The 20226-nt window shown below is 43.7% G+C and overlaps 1 protein-coding gene across 1 annotated transcript in view; it reads left to right on the top strand.

Moving 5' to 3' along the window:
* The window catches only part of chl1a (cell adhesion molecule L1-like a), a gene marked incomplete at its 5' end in the record, with an annotated part of 41626 nt that overhangs the window by 9283 nt on the left and 12117 nt on the right, over positions 1 to 20226 (top strand). Inside the window, 7 exons of the mRNA XM_083895647.1 lie at positions 2268 to 2465; positions 6984 to 7054; positions 7127 to 7349; positions 8572 to 8687; positions 11226 to 11430; positions 11809 to 11931; positions 19381 to 19563. Coding sequence (XP_083751773.1) covers positions 2268 to 2465; positions 6984 to 7054; positions 7127 to 7349; positions 8572 to 8687; positions 11226 to 11430; positions 11809 to 11931; positions 19381 to 19563 — 1119 coding nt within the window. The remainder of the gene's footprint in view (positions 1 to 2267; positions 2466 to 6983; positions 7055 to 7126; positions 7350 to 8571; positions 8688 to 11225; positions 11431 to 11808; positions 11932 to 19380; positions 19564 to 20226) is intronic.

The following is a 20226-nucleotide window of genomic DNA, read 5'->3' as shown; positions in this document are numbered from 1 at the left end:
TGAGCTGGTTCCAGGAGCATGAAGGGACCACGGTTTGAATTTGTCTTATTGTGCCACCAAATAGTGGGGGAAAAATGCTTTAAAAAAAACAAACAAACAAAAGTAGACAAATAAAAAAATAAGAATAGCTCTAAATTGAAGAACAAATATTGACTGTTTTTAGGTCAGCGTGGTAATTTTTGGATATTAACTCCTTGATATCAAAAATCGGATTTTCCTGCATTGAATCGTTACCGCTCTTTTTTCACCTGTTGTCAGTTTAAAAAAAAAAGTGATTCAAAACGAGCTTTGACATTGTTAATTTAGCAATAGTACAGAGTGACTATATGGCACATTTCCACTGTTGTTGGGGTGAAATGGAGTTGTTACCAAACTGTGCTGCTCTGACCACTATATCAACTCTGTCTCCTCTCTGAAGATTGTCTCCTGTTACTGCTGCAAAAAGTGGACATATTTAAATGTGGGACTGAGTAACAATTAGCTGCAGCTTAATGTACTGATTTATCATTATATCACAAAATACAAGCAGACAAGCAGTGTCCTGTTTATTCATCTGTGTTCTGTCTACACTTATATTCTAAATGAGAATGAGAGAATTATGTGTGACTGGAGTTGAAGTTGCCGTTTCCAAATTCAAAAATCTGTTACTTACAGTTTGCCTCTGTCAGAGTGAGTGACAGCGTTAGTTTTCCTTGGACGAGCTGTCCATCATCGGGCTTTTTGAGGACTTTTCAGAGGAGTTTTTCTGTTTTTTTAGCGAGCATCAGAGCTAATGTCTGTTTCAGTCACAGGCTCAAATAAGAGTCTGCATGACTGGCAGCTTAAAATAAATAGGGACTTATTTTTAAACTGTGTGAGTCATGTAAAGCAGATTTAGTGGAGTCCTGAAGTAAAAATGTGGAACTGGAAAAGAGCAAAAAACCTCTCATTAACAAATAGATGGCGGATGTGTGCGTAAATGCTGCTTTAATTTAAAGGTCCCATATCATACAAAATTAATGTTTTAATCATTTTAATGCTTATATTTGGCACTCTCTTATCAGCCGCCAAAGTGTGAAAAAAGATGACTCACTCATGTTCACTTCCACGCTCCTTAGGACGTCACAATGCTCCGCTTTGTCCATACACGTGAGAGTACTGGTGAGGGCAACAGTATCCGAAAATCAAAAGTCAGCGAAAAAGTTCTATTCTTGGCTCCTCAGTGCAGCACAGAGTTCTACACAAACTTCCAGCCTCAGAGGATTTATCTGTCCAGTGGATACATGTTATATATGACAGCAATGTGCCTGCTAGAGCCTGCAAATGATCACTTTTCCAAATGCTAACTGCTGTTAGCTCTCAGTAGCCTCTGTGGCTGATGTCATTTCCTGTCCCTTAAGTTTCGTTTTACTTTTTTTTTAAGGTGGACCTAAAGAGATACAACTAAACCGAGCGTTCTGAACAGGGCTGTTTTGGCAGGGTGATTGAACTGATGTGGTGCTTCATCCTTATGGTATTTTGACCAAAGCATGTCACAGACATGTTTATTAGGACACCAGGGAACTAGGTTAACTTGGAGAAATAGGGTATAATATGGGACCTTTAATGAATTTGCTGCAGAAATTATGTAAAAGCTACAAGCACATCACTCCTTTGTTTTGCTCACTTATTTTTCCCTATGAGACGTGGACATTTATGAATCCTCATCCTAATTTTTTAACACACTTATAGCTGTTAATATAATAACACTTTATAATTTACTGGGTAATTACCCATGATTTTTGGCCATTGTTCTTACCTTCTAATTACAGGCTAATATCAAGTAACACATTTCTGTTACCATATATTTACTGGGTAAATAGCTAGTAATTGGGGGCTGTAGGTACCTGCTTATTACCAGCTTATTACCCAATAATACACTAAAATTCACCATATAGAAACCAGGTGTATACCCAGAATTTTTGTTTACACTTATTGGTCTGTACCCTTTAATGTCCAATAAACATTTAACAAACTTAATAGCTTGTGGATTAAAACTATCAACTGTAATTCATTGCGGGCTGCCAGAAATGTTTCTGTGGGCCGCCATTGGCCCCCGGGCCGCACTTTGAGAACCAATGCTCTAAGATGATCGCCTCATATGTTACCCACAGATGTGAGAGATGACGTTGATGTTTATTGATCTTATTCATTGACCGTGTTTATTTTCTCTTCCGTTCATGTCGAGGAGGCAAATGCATCATGTAAATCACTGCTCATGTGCTGTTCTGTCTCTTTTATGAGCTCAGAATTCATAGTGGAGTACGAGGAGAGCCAATGGGAGCCCGGCAGGTGGAAAGAGCTACAGAAAGTCTCTGGTAACCAGGCAACAGCCGAGTTGGCTCTGCACGGACACCTCGAATACCAGTTCAGAGTGTATGCTGTTAATTCTGTTGGACCTGGACCTCCTAGTGAGCCCACTGAGAAATACAAAACACCCCCTGCTGGTAAGACCCACACCTTCAATTAACATTTAATTAAAGATTCTGACTGTTGCAATGAAGACGTGGCTTGAGATAAATAAGCAAATGCTTAGGTGTGTGTGGGGTGTAAATGTCTTCCTGCTTTGCTGTCAGCATAGACAAGGCAACTTTATTTGTATAGAACATTTCATAGACAAGATTAACTACTTTACAAAAACAACAACAACAAATGAAAACCCAATTATAACAAATAAATGTACAGCGTAATAAAAAGAAAGAAAGGAAACAAAAAGTTTGACAAAAATGGAGCATAAAATTTGATCATATATCATGTCATATATGACCATATACAATAAAAGTTGAAGTATCAAACGAATTTGAAGTGCAGAAATGTACATATTCACAGTAAGTAGACTATGCAGACACAACAACAAAAGCATTACTTTTATTCCAACAGCGTGGTTTAATTAACCCTTTAACACACCTAGACACCTTTTTGTGTTTTTGACTTTTTCTTTTTAGCATATCTTTTTCATTTTTTCATGCATATTGTTCAAAATTTGCTAGGTTGTGTATTTTTGGGTGCTTTAAAAAATTTTCATGTGAATTTTTTTTTTAGTCTATTCTAAACAACTGTGACAAATTTACTCACGTTAACACACCTTTGCACCAAAGTGTGCTCATTGAAACCCATTCAAATCACTATTTTTCATCCTGCTCAAATGTAAAGTAAAAAACATGAATCATCTAATTTTTTCACATCATTTGAAGCAAAAGGCTTTAAATGTGTGCTCTGACACATTTCCATCAAGATTACGTCATTTTTCTTTTTTTGGCACATGGAGAAAAAAACTGCTTTTTCTGATCGAGGGCACTCCCACTAAACCCCGCCCCCCTCTCTCCACATAAGGTCTGAGGCAGAAATTTTGTATGGGTGTGTGAGTACATGTGTGTGGGCATGTGTGCATGTGAGTGTGCGCGTGTGCACATGCACGTGCGCGCGTGCACGTGCCTTTAACGTGCACAGTGCATTTACAGTGTGACACAATGCGTAAAAGCGCAGGTGGCTTTCAAGTGGCACCTTTTCCATGCCCTCCTTTCATGTAAACATTTTTTTTAAAACTTTCAAAGCACCAAAACTTCAAAGTACAGTCTCCAAAGCACCCCGACATCTAAATTGTGGGGTCCCCACAGCTTTTGAAATATCCATAATGCAGGCGATTTCCCAGCACATGAAATGTACAGCAAAAATTAGAGCCAAAACAAACCCCGATCTGTGCACCTGTGCACTGCGCTGCAATGATCACAGGTATACAGGTGATGAGGTGTCTGTGCAGAGCTAAGGAGCATAGCTGGACTTTGCATGTCAAACCACACACAATGAAGCATCACAGCGGCACCACGGAGGCGCTAAACATGGTCATTGAAGACGAGCGCACGGAGCGCAATGCGTTCCATCAGCTTTGGACACCGACACAGCCGATGAAGAGTACTTCCCGGGGGCTTTCCAGTGTCCCACCCACTCCACTGACTCTTCTGACTTTGGGGAAGATGTGACACTAGCGGACCTTTTATGGAAATCCAAAAACGGAGCGATCTGGGCACCCACAAACACCCTGATGCTCCAGTTCAAGCCTCCAGACTCAGGACTAACTCCAGAACCTCCCCGCTATGCCGTGGCCATTGTTAGTGAGCTTATTGACACTTTTTATTTATTTTTCACCACGGAGATCACAAAACTTATCATGGAATGAACCAAACTGCATGGGAGAAGGACAGTGCCCGAGTGGAAGGACCTCGATAACCACCACCGTGCGGGCTTAGTTTGGACTCCTTCTGTTGGCGTCTATTGGGCAGCTGTTGCGCTGCAGAAACAAAACCAAGGACAGAGAGGGTCGTGTTGGACATGACGGAGGGGCTGGGAGGGTGACTGTGACTATTGATCATTTATTTTCCTCATTTGGGCTGGCAGAGGAGCTGCTGCGACGAAAGATCACCATTTTTGGCACAATGCGTAAAAACTGACCAGAGCTTCCCCCTCAGCTCCCGAGGCTCCTCCATCTCTTCATTTACTCACACCCTGCTGTCCTACACTCCGAAGCAGGACAAAAATGTCCTCCTGCTCAGCAACAAACACCGGGAGCCGGAGATCAGCAACGGGAAAAAAAAAGAGGCCCAGAAGCCCCAGATCATTCTGATTATAACCTCTGCAAAGGAGAGGATACCAATAGTGGAAGTTCTTCATTACAGCACAAAACATTTTTTTTTTAATTTTATTTGGTATCTATAATGAGGTCTAATGTTGGTCTAAGAAATAAGAAAATAAAAAAACAAAAATACATATGTACACAATTTGTATAGCTTGTATTTGTATGAGCACACGTTGGTGCTATAGGTGTGTTAACTGAATATTTTATGAAATCTAACATTATAAAATAATAATAATGCAATTTTTTTTCTGCTAATCTTTCACATATACTAGGCTGCAATAATCCCAAAGAAAAAAAATCCAGTTTGCATGAATTATATTGAAAATATTGAATTTTTTGTCTTTTTTTTTTCATAAAATTAGGTGCATCATGACTAAACATGGCAATTTAAGGGTAAAAAATATAAAATATATATTAATATTTGATATGTATAGAAAGAACAGATGTTGGTCTAAAATCTAAAAGAAAAAATAAAAAAAAATACAAATGTATGCATTTGATATAGCTGTGTACTTTATGAGCCCCATTTGGTGCTCTGGGTGTGTTAACATGATTTTATGAGACAATCTGACATTACAAAGAAAATAATAATGCAAAAAAAAAATTGTTTCTGCTAATCTTTCACATATCCCAGGCTGCAATAATCCAAACAAAAAAAATCCAGTTTGCATGAATTATATTGAAAATATTTCATTTTTTGTCTTTTTTAGATCATAAAATGAGGTGCATCATGACTAAACCTGGCAATTTAAGGGTTAAAAATATAAAAAATATATTAATATTTGATATGTATGGAAAGAAGAGATGTTGGTCTAAAATCTAAAAAAAAAAAAAAAGGCAAAAATACAGATGTATACTATTTTTATAGATGTGTACTTTATGAGCACCATTTGGTGTGCTGGGTGTGTTAACGTGAGTGTTTTAGGCCATCTGACAATCCAAAAAAAATAATAATGCAAAAAAAAAATGTTTCTGCTAATCTTTCACATATACCAGGCTGCAATAATCCAAACAAAAAAATTCCAGTTTCCATGAAGTATATTGAAAATAATTAATTTTTTGTGTTTTTTAGATCTTAAAATAAGGTGCATCATGACTAAACCTAGCAATTTGAGGGTTAAAAATAAAAAATATATATTAATATTTGATATGGATGGAAAGATGAGATGTTGGTCTAAAACCTAAAAAAAAAAAAAAAGGCAAAAATACAGATGTATACTATTTTTATAGCTGTGTACTTTATGAGCACCATTTGGTGTGCTGGGTGTGTTAACGTGAGTGTTTTAGGCCATCTGACATTACAAAAAAAATAATAATGCAAAAAAAAAAATGATTCTGCTAATCTTTCACATATACCAGGCTGCAATAATCCAAACAAAAAAATTCCAGTTTCCAAGAAGTATATTGAAAATAATTCATTTTTTGTGTTTTTTAGATCATAAAATCAAGGTGCATCATGAATAAACCTGGAAATTTAAGGGTTAAAAATAAAAAATATATATTAATATTTGATATGGATGGAAAGATGAGATGTTGGTCTAAAACCTAAAAAAAAAAAAAGGCAAAAATACAGATGTATACTATTTTTATAGCTGTGTACTTTCATGCGCACCATTTGGTGTGCTGGGTGTGTTAACGTGATTTTTTTGAAGGCGCGTTTAAGGGTTAAAATCAAGTTCATTACTGCCTTGCGAAAACATGTCCTGCTACTTATAAAACAAAACAAAACATTGTTTATTACCTGGATTTATTGTTGATTAATTAATTAATGAAACAGATAGGTAAATACAAGATGAAAACATTTGAAATTTGAAGTAACTGTATAAATAATAATTGAATCCGATGTCTCTCAGTGCCCGACTTTCTTACTGATTCTCTTTTAATGTCACTGTCTGTGTCGTTTGGGATCCAAGGGTGTTATAGTACAAGGGGAAATGTGAGTAAAGTGTGCAAAGGATGCATTATAGGAAAATTTGTAGCAAAAAAAACCACATTAATTTATGACAAGTTCTTGGCTAAACAAAACCAGTGTGAAGACAAAATGTGTGCAGTTTCAAGCTGTCTTTGCAATGTATGTATCTTTAGCTGTATGTATTTTTGCATGTTATTATCACAGTGACAATAGATTCTTTTTTAATAAATGCTGTGCAGCCCCAGTGAGAAGAAGCCCAGAACATCCCCGAGTATTAACTCCAGGACAAGCTGCCGCTTTGAATGTCATGTACATAGTCTTTGCGTGTGATTAGAAATGTGCCGTGTGAATTCATTTAACGAAACGAAACGACACTTTATTTAATTGTAAAATTAAACAAATGCTTAACGAATCCCAAAGCTCCTTCTAGAAACCCAGACAACGTCAAGATTCAAGGCCATCTTCCTCATCAAATGGACATCAGCTGGGAGGTAAGGAACAATTTTATGATGACAAAATTCTTAATCATTGATAATTCATTAGTACATTGTCCCCCGTTACAGCCGCTGTTGCCTATCGAACACAACGGCCCAGGCCTTGAGTACAAGGTGAGCTACAGGAGAGTGGGCGTGGGGGATCTGTGGAAGGATCACCTGGTTAAGAGACACTCCTTTGTTGTGAGAAACACAACCACATTTGTGCCCTACGAGGTCAAAGTTCAGAGCAGGAACAGCCATGGCTGGGGACCTAAACCGAAACTTGTTACGGGTTACTCAGGAGAAGATGGTGAGTTAAAAAATATAATGATTCTTCTGTGTCGTCATCATAATTTCAGTTCTGTTTGTCTCAAATCTGCTTTTCTTTCGATCTTCCTGTGAACTTCCTTCGTTACTGTATTTCCTTCCTCTTGCCCTCAGTTTTTTTTTGGCATTGTCTTCAGGAAAGTGTGTCAGGTTAGGTTTTTTTCTTTTCTTTTCTCCCTGTCTTCATGTTAGTTAGATTTCACCATGTGCAGATTGTGCTGTAGTAACGTTCTTCCCTTTGTTAAAAAAAAAAACAAAAAAAACACCTCTTTTCAAATCGAACAGATGGTAGTTGACCTTTGTAGAGCAAAGGTATGTCAAATTTTCACTTCTTGTCTCAGGGGCCACACATTCACACATTTGACAGATCATGACACACTTTGCACCTTTAGCCTCCTGAGGCGCAATGGGTGCTTCCCTCTCGAGTGTCCGCTGTGCTTCTATCCTTTCGTGTTACAAGCCCAATCACATGTAGAGAAGAAAAAGACACTACGATACCATATTTTCATGCTAATCCACAAAAAGTTTAATGTTCATGCAAAAAAAAGCAATATAATATCACCACATAACAAATAAATATTGTGGACATGCAAAAGTAAAAGTCTTAGGCTACCATTACATGTCTTGTTTAAGCAATGTTATAATGTCCATACAGAATAATTATTTCACTCGTCCACAAAGTGCAGTAAACATGCAGTTTTAAAATAATCCATTGTTCAGGTGGGAAAAAAAAACCCAGCTTCTACTGGTAAAGTGTTAAGTATTTAGCGTGACCTGCTTTCACACTTGAACAATAACACAATCCTGGAGTGGAACGATAATTAATGTCATTAGTAAAACCTGTGTTTGTTCTACTAATTCATGTTGAGAGAAATGTATTCAAGGTTTATTCAAGGCACACTTGAGCATTACATTACACACAGCGTGTGAGCTAAACTCATTGACCTGCTAATATGTAAGACCAACTTTCAGTCATGTTTTTCCAAGAGCGTTTCTGAACCAAATTCAAGCAGCAGCAAATCCTAAAACAAAAGAAAAACTGCTCAGGTCATCTTTGATCTACAGTCCACATTTTTTTTTTTCTGTGAGCATTGACAAACACTTTATTTATGCCAGCGTTAAAAGTATCTCCGCTAAGACGTCGTCTAGTTGTTGGCAGGCTGTCTGAGTTCTTGACCTTTTTTTTTTCTTCATGTTTGCTTCAGTCCCGACTGCAGCACCTCAGGATGTAGCAGTGGAGGTGATCAACAGCACTGTTCTAAGAGTTAGCTGGACCGCAGTTCCACCCGCCACAGTGAGAGGTCATCTAGGGGGCTACAGCGTAAGTCTCCCATCATCATGAAGCATGCTTTTGGGTGGAAATAGCAGTGATTTTTCTTCTTTTTGATGGAGCAGCACAGTTAATTGCATCCATCCATCCATTAACTACCGATTTATCCTCCACCGGAGGGTCGTGGGGGGTGCTGTGCCTATCTCAGGTGACATAGGGCGATAGGCGGGGTACAACCTGGATAGTTCGCCAGTCCATCGCAGGGCCACATATAGAGACAAACAACCATTCACTCACACTCTCACACCTACAGTCAATTAAGAGTGACCAATTTACCCAATCCCCAAATCTGCATGTTTTTGGACTGTGGGAGGAAGCCATAGAACCCGGAAAAAAACCCACACACACACACACACACAGGGAGAACATGCAAACCAGTTAATTGCAAAACTAATCAGAGGATACTGCACTAATGAATGCAGTATCCAAAAAAAAAATCTTTGGAGCAAGGTCAAGATTATGATAAAACAGTGTTATGTTTCATCAAGGGTAGTTGTTATGCATATGCATTTGCATTTTAATGAGCTATGTCATTTCAGCATGTAGTTCTGTGTTTTAGTGGAGTTTTAACGTGTTCGATCATGTATGCTCGTTGCAAACTAGCAATAGTTTAAACTCTACATAAAGTACATCGGTTGCATTATTGTTTTGCAACAACTGTATTGTCCCTATCCATCCATCCATTATCCACCGCTTTATCCTCCACTGGAGGGTCGCGGGGGGTGCTGTGCCTATCTCAGCTGACATAGGGCGATAGGCGGGGTACACCCCTGGATAGCTCGCTAGTCCATCGCAGGGCCTGTATTGTCCCTATTTAAATACAATTCTATTCTATTCTATCTTTTGAAATAACCACTGACCATATCATGCACTTCCTATTTTACAGTCAGCAACTGCTTGGTGTTTTCATAAGATCATTATGTGTAATATCGTCCACATACAGTAGCTGCCATTAGTCATGCGATACAACTAATCAGGCTGCAGACAGCTGCTTACTTTGATTTGGAAAGTTTGTTCACAATCCTTTGCCTGATTTACATAGTGCTATTATTATAATAGCATATTCTCCCAGCTTCCATAATGTAGAGATTCTGTCAACATGCCGCAGATTCCCGAGGAAAGAGACACCACTCATTTGCACTGCTGTTGTTTTCCATAGGTTCCCTTTTTCAACCAGTACTGCAAGTGCAAATGAAGATTTTAATGAAGCAGAATAGAGCCTAGACAGGGAGACAAAGATGTAAATCTTATTTTTTTTTCTGATGCTATATACTGTGGGAGAAATATTGTTACAGCACTGCTTGCATTGTAATGTGGCCATGCAGTATAATGCTGATAGGCTGTGTCGGTTGAACAGGACATTGTGAGCGGCATGTTGAGTGGCACGCTGTAAAGCACGAAGCTCGTGTTTTCTGAGAATAAAAAGGGAAAACTACAGTTTATAGTATAGTCATTTAACACTTGAACAAACTTGCACGTTTTTTACTGTAAGTGCCACACAAATACAGATTTGTTTTGTGTTCCATGTTGGGATGAGTTTGTCAATAGTTAACTAAGAAACTTCTTGAATCTGATTATGTAATTTCTGCACGTCCACCCACAGACGCAGCTCGGTTTTCAGATCAGTGTTCATTTTCCTCTCCTAACCTTTCCTTTGATGTATAATTCAATCTACATTGAATATAATCACTTAAAGGGAACATTTTAGGCAAAATCTACTTTTTAATCATTTAAATCCTCATATTTGGGACTCTGGAGGCCCTATCAGTCAGCAAAGTGTGAAAAAAGATGACTCACTCATGTTTTTGTGGTCCTCCTCAGTCTAAGTACAGGAGACAAAACACGCGATGTTGACTTCCGCACTAATTGGGACGTCACAATGCGCTAAATGCCTGGAATTGTTGTCTCGCGGAGCTCCGCTTTGTCTGTAAAACACGCGAGAGTGCTGACGGGGGCAGAAGTCCGTGAAAAGTTCTATTCTTGGCTCCACAGTGCAGCAGTGAGTTCTACACAAACTTCCAGCCTCAGAGGATTTATCAGTCCAATGGATACATGTTATATATGACGGCAATGTGCCTGCTAGAGTCTGCCAATGATAATTTTTCCAAATGCTAACTGCTGTTAACTTCCAGTAGCCTCTGTGGCTAATGTCATTTCCTGTCCATTAAGTATTGTTTTACTTTTTTTTTTAAGGTGGACCTTTAAGTTGGACCTAAAGAGATACTAGTAAACAGAGCATTCTGAACAGAGCTGTTTTGGCAGGGTGATTGAACTGCTGTGGTGCTTCATCACTTATGGTATTCTGACCATGTCACAGACATGTTCATTAGGACACCAGGGAACTAGTTTAACTTTGAGACATAGGGTATATTATCCCCAACCCCCCCCCAACGTAAAGTATATGTCATGAAAAAGCATTTTACCTGTAACTTGCATATTCATTAGCAGAGGTAAAATAAAAAGCTACATTACAGATATAATATTCATAGTTAATAAGGGAAGATTTCTGTTGTCCATTCCCTCAAACAGGTTCAGTGGTCAAGGAGGCGAAGTCTGCTGGACCCCAGCAAGATTGTAGAAAACAGCCAGTCCCTGTCCTTCCCAGGGGAAAGGAGTCATGCCTTCGTGCCGGGACTGACTCCTTTCTCTGAGTACAGACTCACTGTCAACGTCTTCAACAAGAAGGGCAACGGGCCCAGGAGTGACCCGGTCTCCTTCAACACTTCAGAGGGAGGTGAGGTGTCGAGAACAACACTGACTTCACAGCAATAATGCTTTAATGATTAGGTTGACATTCAATTATAGCTTCTGTACTGTTTCATTCACAGATTTATTCATCAAAGTTTGTTTTTTCTTTCATTGATATACGAGTTAACGTTTACTTAGTTCTGCACAGTGACAAATCAAAGAAAAGCATGACTAAATCTGTCAATTAGTGGCGTTATTCTGCACACGGGAAAAAAAAACAGGAAATGACATTTGAGAAATTTTTTGTTTGTATAACGCTGATGTAACAATTATTTCCCTCCAATAAAACAGCAACAACAACCTGTAAGATAATCTTGTCTGCAGTGCAGATTAATTAAAAGAACTGTCTCTTTTTTTTTCATAGTTCCTGAACAAGTGCCTGTTCTCACGGCCTCCAATGCCCAGAAAGACTCAATCCTGCTGGTGTGGGGACCGCCTCCCCAGGCAAACGGCATCCTCAGTGGTTATCTCCTGCAGTACTTTCTCAGTATGTACACGCAATGTTGTTTGACTAATTATTCAGTGAAGATTGAGTCATAGATGTATTTGTTTTGTGCTGGAGATTTCACAGTTTACCTTTAATTATATAGACGTTTTTAATTCCCAAGTGAGACCCTGAAAACATGCAGCTCTTTTCACACCCGACACTAGGTGGCAGTGTTTAACACTGAACGCTCCACAATGAGCCTGTTGTGAGTTGTGCAGATTCCTTTGACACTTTCTAGAGAGTGTTTCTTATCACATGTCCTCATGGGACTACAGGTTCTCTAACACAAAAATGATTATTTAAGTTAGTGCCTCTTCTGCAAAATCCTTTACCATTTATTATTCGTGAGGATATCCTCGAGGAAAAAAAAAACAACCTGGGAAGGGAAGAACCCCTCACATGACAGTTAGAGTGAATAAGTGAGTGCGAGCTTTTCATTACAGTTTCTCTGTTTTCAAAGCCTGCACTCGCTGAATCGCTGACATTTCTGAAATCTTTTGTGAGAGACGGCCCTTTGGTGTCTCCATCAACACCCACTGTGTCTGGTCAGCTCATTAATACACTCTCTATCCCTCTCACATCTTCTCAGATAGATTTGTTTTTGTTTTTTTGTTTTTTTTAAACGATGATTCATTATGTGGCACATAAACATATTTCAATAGTTTTGTCCTCTGTTAACTGTAATGAGCGTGCATCTGTCCCAGTCATTAAAACTGTGGTGTGTGAGTAGTCAATGAAAAAAAAAAAAATATCTGACAGTGTTCAAAAAAAAAACACATGAAATGTGCTGGGAAAAGAACATCCATTAGATTTCTGAAGCGGTACAACAGAGTCGGCACACTTTCAGCTCTCACCTGCTTTTCAACATGGGCCCTGACACCGATGAAGGGGATTTCAGGAGAAGTGTGTCTGCACACATACTGTACTTTGATCTATTATACATGTTCGGTGATACGTTATGCTGCTTGTGATTGCTACTCACCTCATTTCCTTTTCCTGCCTCCTTCTTATATTTTCTGTTTGCCTTTGCCATTTACCTCTTCTCATAAATTCCCTCTTAAATGCTATAGGTTTCTTTTTTTTTTTAAAGTCCTTTTTCAGTATACAACCATTCTGGGCGCCCCTCTTTTTATTCCCTCTTTAGGTGTTTACGATTAAAACAACGTGTCTGCAATATGTAACATGAGTGAGACTTGTGTTGTGTTAATATCTCTGTAGTAATCCATACTGCGTCAAACACAGGTAATAACAATCTTGTTACGATTCCACCTGCACCTTCTCCTCAATTTTATTATTAGTGTTGTTTTTGTGGCTGCTGCTCTTTCCCCTCTCCTCTGACTCTGCAGGGGGCGTGGCTGACCCAGTTCCCAGACACCGGTGATCGTTTGCACCTGCGCGGCTCCTCCTCACCTGCACCAGATGTGTAATCAGCGGGGCTTAAAGGCGGAGCCATTTCTCCTCACCGGTGTCAGATCGTTTTCGAACGTACATGGGTAAAGTCATGCTGCCAGCTCTCTCGCTGTACTTACCTCACAAGAATACTTACCCGTTCGTCTCCGCTCCAGGTCGTCACGTCTCCTGCTGGTCTTCAACTCCCTGGCTGTTCCGGTCTCCCTATTCTCCTGGGATCTCCTGTGCCACGTTCGTGAGTTGTCTCCACTCTGGATTTCCGCCGACCTGCCGAGTCACCCCCGCAGTAGCTGCAAGGACAATTTTCCTCCTTTCTCTCCACCTATCCCCTATCGCTTCCCACTTTTGGGAAGTCGTTTTTTGTTATACATTTTCGTAATAAATTTATATTGTTTTGAAATAGCCACCTCCGTCTCCGTCTGCTTTCGGGTCCACGCCACTAATCATTACATAACGATCTGACCAACATGGACCCGGCGGACTTTGACGCGTGTAAGCAGGCTATTTCCGCCCAGGGCGTACTCATCGGGCGCCATAGTCAGATACTTTCTAAGATCTCTCTTTCACTCCGCGAACTCATGGCTAATGCTGCTAGGTCGGCTAACCCTCCCGTAGCCCCCGCCACTTCCGTTTCCGCTAGCGCGGAGCGGGTAGTTGCGGCTAATAGCGCTAACTTAGCCACTTCCGCTAGTTCGCCGCGGGAACCTTTTGTCCCCATCCCCGAACGATTCTCCGGGGAGATTGGTAAATGCACAAGCTTCCTTTTTCAATGCTCGCTTGTCTTTAGCCTTCAACCACGCACCTACCCCGATGACAATGCCAAAATTGCTTTCGTTGTAAACTTGTTGTCGGGGCGAGCCGCTCAGTGGGCAACGGCCACGCTATCCCACGCAGCCCCCGCTTCAGTTAGCTACTCGTCGTTCACCATCCAGTTGTGCAAAGCTTTCGATCACTCTCCTCAGGAGTCCGACATTTCCTCCAGATTAATCAACACCGAACAGGGTAATTCGTCGGTGGCCGATTTTTCAATTCAGTTCCGCATTCACGCTGCGGAGAGTACATGGAACGACGCGGCGCTGCGCGCTATGTTCATTAGGAATCTGAAAAGAGAAATACGCGATGAACTAGCGACACGGAACGACGCCCACGATTTAGATTCACTCATTGCCTTATGTATCATGCTTGATAATCGCATCCAGGAGAGAGATCGAGAAAGAACGGCGAGTAGCCGGCGCGTCTCTAGCTACTCACGTCCTCACAATCCGGCTCCCATTTCTCTGCCTCCTTTTCCTACCTTTCCTGGTTCACCTGAACCGATGCAGCTGGGGCGTACTCGACTCACCTCCGCGGAGCGGACGGTGAGGGTGAGAGGCGGGGCCTGTCTCTACTGCGGCGAACTGGACCATCAACGGGCGAACTGTCCAGTACGCCCAAAAGGACTAAGCTCTCCAACACACGCCGGAGTGTTGGCAGGCGGTGCCGCTTCCTGTGCCACAAAGAAACGTGTGATCCTCCCAGGTCAACTCCGGTGGGACCAGAAGTCGGTCACGCTCCCCTGTCTGGTCGATTCTGGCGCAGACGACTGTTTCCTGGACTTGGACACTGCCCTCCAGGCCGGGATCCCCACGATCCCGCTCGAGACACCGAAGGAGATCCACGACCTCGACGGCAAGATCTTGGCCACAGTCACTCATCGCACCAGACCCATCGCCCTGGTCCTGTCCGGCAACCACCACGAGCTGCTTCAATTATTCCTGATTCCGTCGTCTTCCTCCCCGATCGTGCTGGGCCTGCCCTGGCTGGCGCTCCACAATCCCCGGTTCGACTGGTCGTCTGGGCAACTCTCCAGCTGGAGCGTTCCCTGCCACTCCCGCTGCCTCCGCTCAGCACTGCCCGCTCCTTCGACCACTCCGGTTCCGGTTCCCAAGCCTCCAGATCTTTCCACGATTCCGGCGGCGTACCACGACCTCGGGGAGGTGTTCTCAAAGGACTTGGCTCTCTCCCTTCCTCCCCATCGACCATACGACTGCGGCATTGACCTGCTTCCGGGGTCCACATTACCTTCCCGACGGCTGTATAATCTATGCCAGACCGAACGCTCATGCATGGAAGAATACGTCAACCAGTCTCTGGCCGCTGGTCTCATTCGTCCCTCTTCATCCCCTGTCGGAGCCGGTTTCTTCTTTGTCCAGAAGAAGGATGGTACCCTGCGCCCTTGTATCGACTATCGTGGTCTCAATGAGATCACGGTCCACAACAAATATGCTCTGCCGCTTATGGACGCTGCCTTCAGCCCTCTGTGCAAGGCTAAGGTTTTCTCCAAACTCGACCTTCGCAACGCGTACCATCTGGTTCGTATCAGGGAGGGAGACGAGTGGAAGACCGCCTTCAACACGCCAATGGGACATTTTGAATACCTGGTCATGCCGTTTGGATTAACGAACGCTCCAGCAGTCTTTCAGCACCTAGTCAACGACATTCTGCGTGACATGCTGGACAAATTCCTGTTCGTGTATTTGGATGACATCCTCATCTTCTCGGAGTCCGAGCAGGAACACGTCCAGCATGTCCGCATGGTGCTGCAAAGACTGCTGGAGAACAAACTATATGCCAAGGCAGAGAAGTGCGTCTTCCACGCATCATCAGTTCCTTTCCTTGGTTTTATTATCGACCAGGGTAAGCTGTCTCCAGACCCGGCCAAGATCAGCGCGGTGAGGGACTGGCCGACCCCCTCCAACCGGAAGCAGCTGCAGCGGTTCCTAGGTTTCGCGAACTTCTACCGGCGATTCATCCGGGACTACAGCAAGGTGGCTGGACCCCTCACTCGACTCACCTCTCCGCTGCAACCATTCTGCTGGTCCGATGACGCCGAGAATTCCTTCCAGAGACTCAAGGTACTGTTCACGTCTGCACCAATCCTCTCCCACCCTGACTCTTCCCTACAGTTTGTCGTCGAGGTCGACGCCTCCGACACTGGAGTTGGAGCCGTTCTGTCGCAACGCTCGCCTGCCGACCAAAAACTGCACCCATGCGCTTTCTTCAGCCGACGCCTTTCCCCTGCCGAGGCGAACTACGACGTGGGGAACAGGGAGCTGTTGGCGGTCGTGCTGGCGCTTCAAGAATGGCGACATTGGTTGGAAGGTGCGTCTTTTCCGTTTATCGTTTGGACAGACCATAAAAATCTATCATATTTACGAGACGCTAAACGTCTCAACTCCAGACAGGCACGTTGGGCCCTGTTCCTGGGGAGATTTGTGTTTACCCTCACCTTCCGACCTGGGTCAAGGAACGTTAAACCAGACGCATTATCTCGACTATTCTCACCTGATCCACCTTCTCTGTCTCCCGAGCCAATCATTCCCCCAGCCTGCATCGTGGGGGCTGCTTCCTGGCCGGTGGAGGAGAGGGTCCGTCTGGCCCAACGAGAGGAACCAGACCCAGGAAACGGTCCTCCCAACCGGCTCTTCGTCCCGGGCGCGGCACGATCTGAGGTATTACAATGGGCACATGGCTCTAAGCTCACATGTCATCCCGGCCACAATCGCACTCTCCGGTTCCTCCGCCAGCGATTTTGGTGGTCCTCCATGCCTCAGGACACTGCCGAGTTCATCCGAGCCTGTCCCGTCTGTGCCCGAGGGAAGACCTCGAACCGCCCTCCAGCTGGTCTCCTGCAGCCGCTCTCCATCCCACGTCGTCCCTGGTCCCACATTGCGGTGGACTTCGTTACCGGTCTACCACCGTCTCGCCTAAACACCACGGTCCTGACGGTGGTGGACCGGTTTTCGAAGTCCGTCCACTATATACCGCTCACCAAGCTCCCAACTGCCATCGAGACGGGGGACCTCCTAGTCGAACACGTCTTCAGACTCCACGGGTTCCCGCAGGACATCGTATCAGACAGAGGGCCTCAGTTCGCTTCCCAGGTCTGGAAGGCGTTCTGCTCGGCGTTGGGGGCGTCCACCAGCCTCACGTCCGGGTATCACCCCCAGTCTAACGGCCAAACAGAGCGGGCCAACCAAAGTATGGAGAGTGCCCTCCGTTGTGTCGCCGCCCGCCACCCCGCCTCCTGGAGTTCCATGCTTCCATGGGTGGAATACGCGCACAATTCCCTGGTCTCCGCATCTACCGGCATCTCCCCATTCATGGCGACCCTGGGCTACCAACCACCCCTCTTCGACTTCCAGGAGGAGGAGGTCGCCGTCCCTTCTGTCCAGACCTACCTTCGCCGGTGCCACGCGGTGTGGAGACAGGTCCGGTCATCCCTTCAACGATCTTCCATCCAGAGCCAGAGGCAGGCCAATCGCCACCGCATCCCGGCTCCAGACTATCGTCCGGGACAAAAGGTATGGCTGTCATCTAAAGACCTTCCCCTGCAGGTCGAGTCCCGGAAGTTGGCACCCCGTTTCATTGGGCCGTTCATCATCGAGCGGATGGTCAACAGGTCCGCCGCCCGCCTGAAGCTTCCTAGAGCTTTACGAATCCACCCGACCTTCCACGTCTCACTCCTAAAACCAGTGGAGGAGTCGGACCTGGTCCCACCCTCCAACCCTCCTCCTCCACCCAGGTTTATCGACGGGGGGAGGCCTACACAGCCAGGCGTATCCTGGACAGCCGACGCAGGGGCCGGGGTCACCAGTACCTCGTCGACTGGAAGGGGTACGGCCCGGAGGAGAGATCTTGGGTTCCACGCCATTTCATCCTGGACAAAGACTTGCTGAGGGACTTCCATCGGACCCACCCGGATAAGCCTGGCCTAGCGCCAGGAGGCGCTCTTTGAGGGGGAGGTACTGTTACGATTCCACCTGCACCTTCTCCTCAATTTTATTATTAGTGTTGTTTTTGTGGCTGCTGCTCTTTCCCCTCTCCTCTGACTCTGCAGGGGGCGTGGCTGACCCAGTTCCCAGACACCGGTGATCGTTTGCACCTGCGCGGCTCCTCCTCACCTGCACCAGATGTGTAATCAGCGGGGCTTAAAGGCGGAGCCATTTCTCCTCACCGGTGTCAGATCGTTTTCGAACGTACATGGGTAAAGTCATGCTGCCAGCTCTCTCGCTGTACTTACCTCACAAGAATACTTACCCGTTCGTCTCCGCTCCAGGTCGTCACGTCTCCTGCTGGTCTTCAACTCCCTGGCTGTTCCGGTCTCCCTATTCTCCTGGGATCTCCTGTGCCACGTTCGTGAGTTGTCTCCACTCTGGATTTCCGCCGACCTGCCGAGTCACCCCCGCAGTAGCTGCAAGGACAATTTTCCTCCTTTCTCTCCACCTATCCCCTATCGCTTCCCACTTTTGGGAAGTCGTTTTTTGTTATACATTTTCGTAATAAATTTATATTGTTTTGAAATAGCCACCTCCGTCTCCGTCTGCTTTCGGGTCCACGCCACTAATCATTACAAATCTGACAAAAACAACCACTAAAGTGCCTTTTCTATGATTAAAAAACAAAGGTAATTGACAGTATTATGTAATAAAATGTGGGCATTTATTTTACTGCAATCGTTTTATTAGATTACAACCCATTTGTGGTTTCCTGTTATAGTCTTCTTGCTCAATATTACCCATTCTAAATATTATTGTTCTTGTTATTCATTACCCCCCCCTCCTCACACCCGTAAAAAATAAGACTGAGGTCTGAAAATACAGTCATTATCTTTTAACTCTCCTCCCTCTTTTCATGTTCCCTCTCTCTCTCATCTGCCTCCTCTTTTTCCTCCATTGCTACTTGTTTACACCCCCTCCCTCCTCCTCCCCTGAGCTCCCTATCTGCTCCTTTCATCTCCTCTCGCTTTTCTTCATAACGTATTCCTCCTCAGCTCACCTGTCAGGACATGAATCTACTACATTCACTTTCCGCATGAGCCGGCATGACATTCGCTTGTCTTTCTCCTCCCCTCGGCCATTGATCCTCATTGTAGTTGTTGTTCCGTAAACATACAACACACCAAAACAGTGGCAACATTTTCTTTTTTCTTTTTTTTTTCTGCGTAGGCTCACTTATGTCACGTGAACTGACCCTGACATCTGTCTCCTTTATCTATAGTTAATGAGACCACACTTGAGGTGGTTGCCTCCCAGGAGATGAACATCACTGGGCCTGACACCACACAGTGGCAGCTTCGGGGCTTGGAGGAGGGCAGCCTCTATCACTTCCACCTCAGCGCCTGCACTCGAGCAGGTTGTGGACCTCCACTGGCCCAGGAGAGCAACACAATCATATCAGGACGTAAGTAGATGAAATCAGCGTATACCTGAGCTGGACAGCGTGGCTGATAAAATTTGCATTGGTATTAATTTGAAAGCCCCTCTAGTGTCAGAAGCATAATGTACCACAGACACGGTAGTGGCAGTTTAATAATTCATACAAAGTGGAGATATTTATGCTAATGATTTATTGTACTGTGGTCAAAATGAAACCACTTTTTATGATTATAGGGAGACCCTATAAATATTTGAAAACATTTTGTTACAACCCATGATGATGCCATTAGGGCTATTTTGGCCTGGAGACAACTTTTTCTATGTAAAGCTCGTCGTTGCTGCAAACTTAATCCATTTGAGTTTTAAAACAGTGGGTGTTTCAAGGCTTGGATGATCTAATACAAAGGCTTTCAATTCTGTTTTTGGAGACTCACACTGAGTAGAAGTCAGGATGTCTTATCATCAGCTCTCTGTTGCATATTCCTGCCTCCCTGGGTTTTTTTTTTTTTTTTTTTATGAATAAAACCCACTCAGTCAACTTTATTTCATTTGTGTCTTCCACCCAAATAAAACATAAAGTGACCGAGGGAGGAGCGGGGGAAAAACAATGAACAGGAAGAGAAATTAGGGGAAAAAAGGGAAGAGACTAATAAATACTGAATAATGTCTTAAACTGCTGCTTTGAATT

This window comes from Microchirus variegatus (genome assembly GCF_963457635.1).
Source record: "Microchirus variegatus genome assembly, chromosome: 9".
In the NCBI taxonomy this organism is placed as follows: Eukaryota; Metazoa; Chordata; class Actinopteri; order Pleuronectiformes; family Soleidae; genus Microchirus; species Microchirus variegatus.
This window is presented reverse-complemented; position numbering and strand designations above follow the sequence as displayed.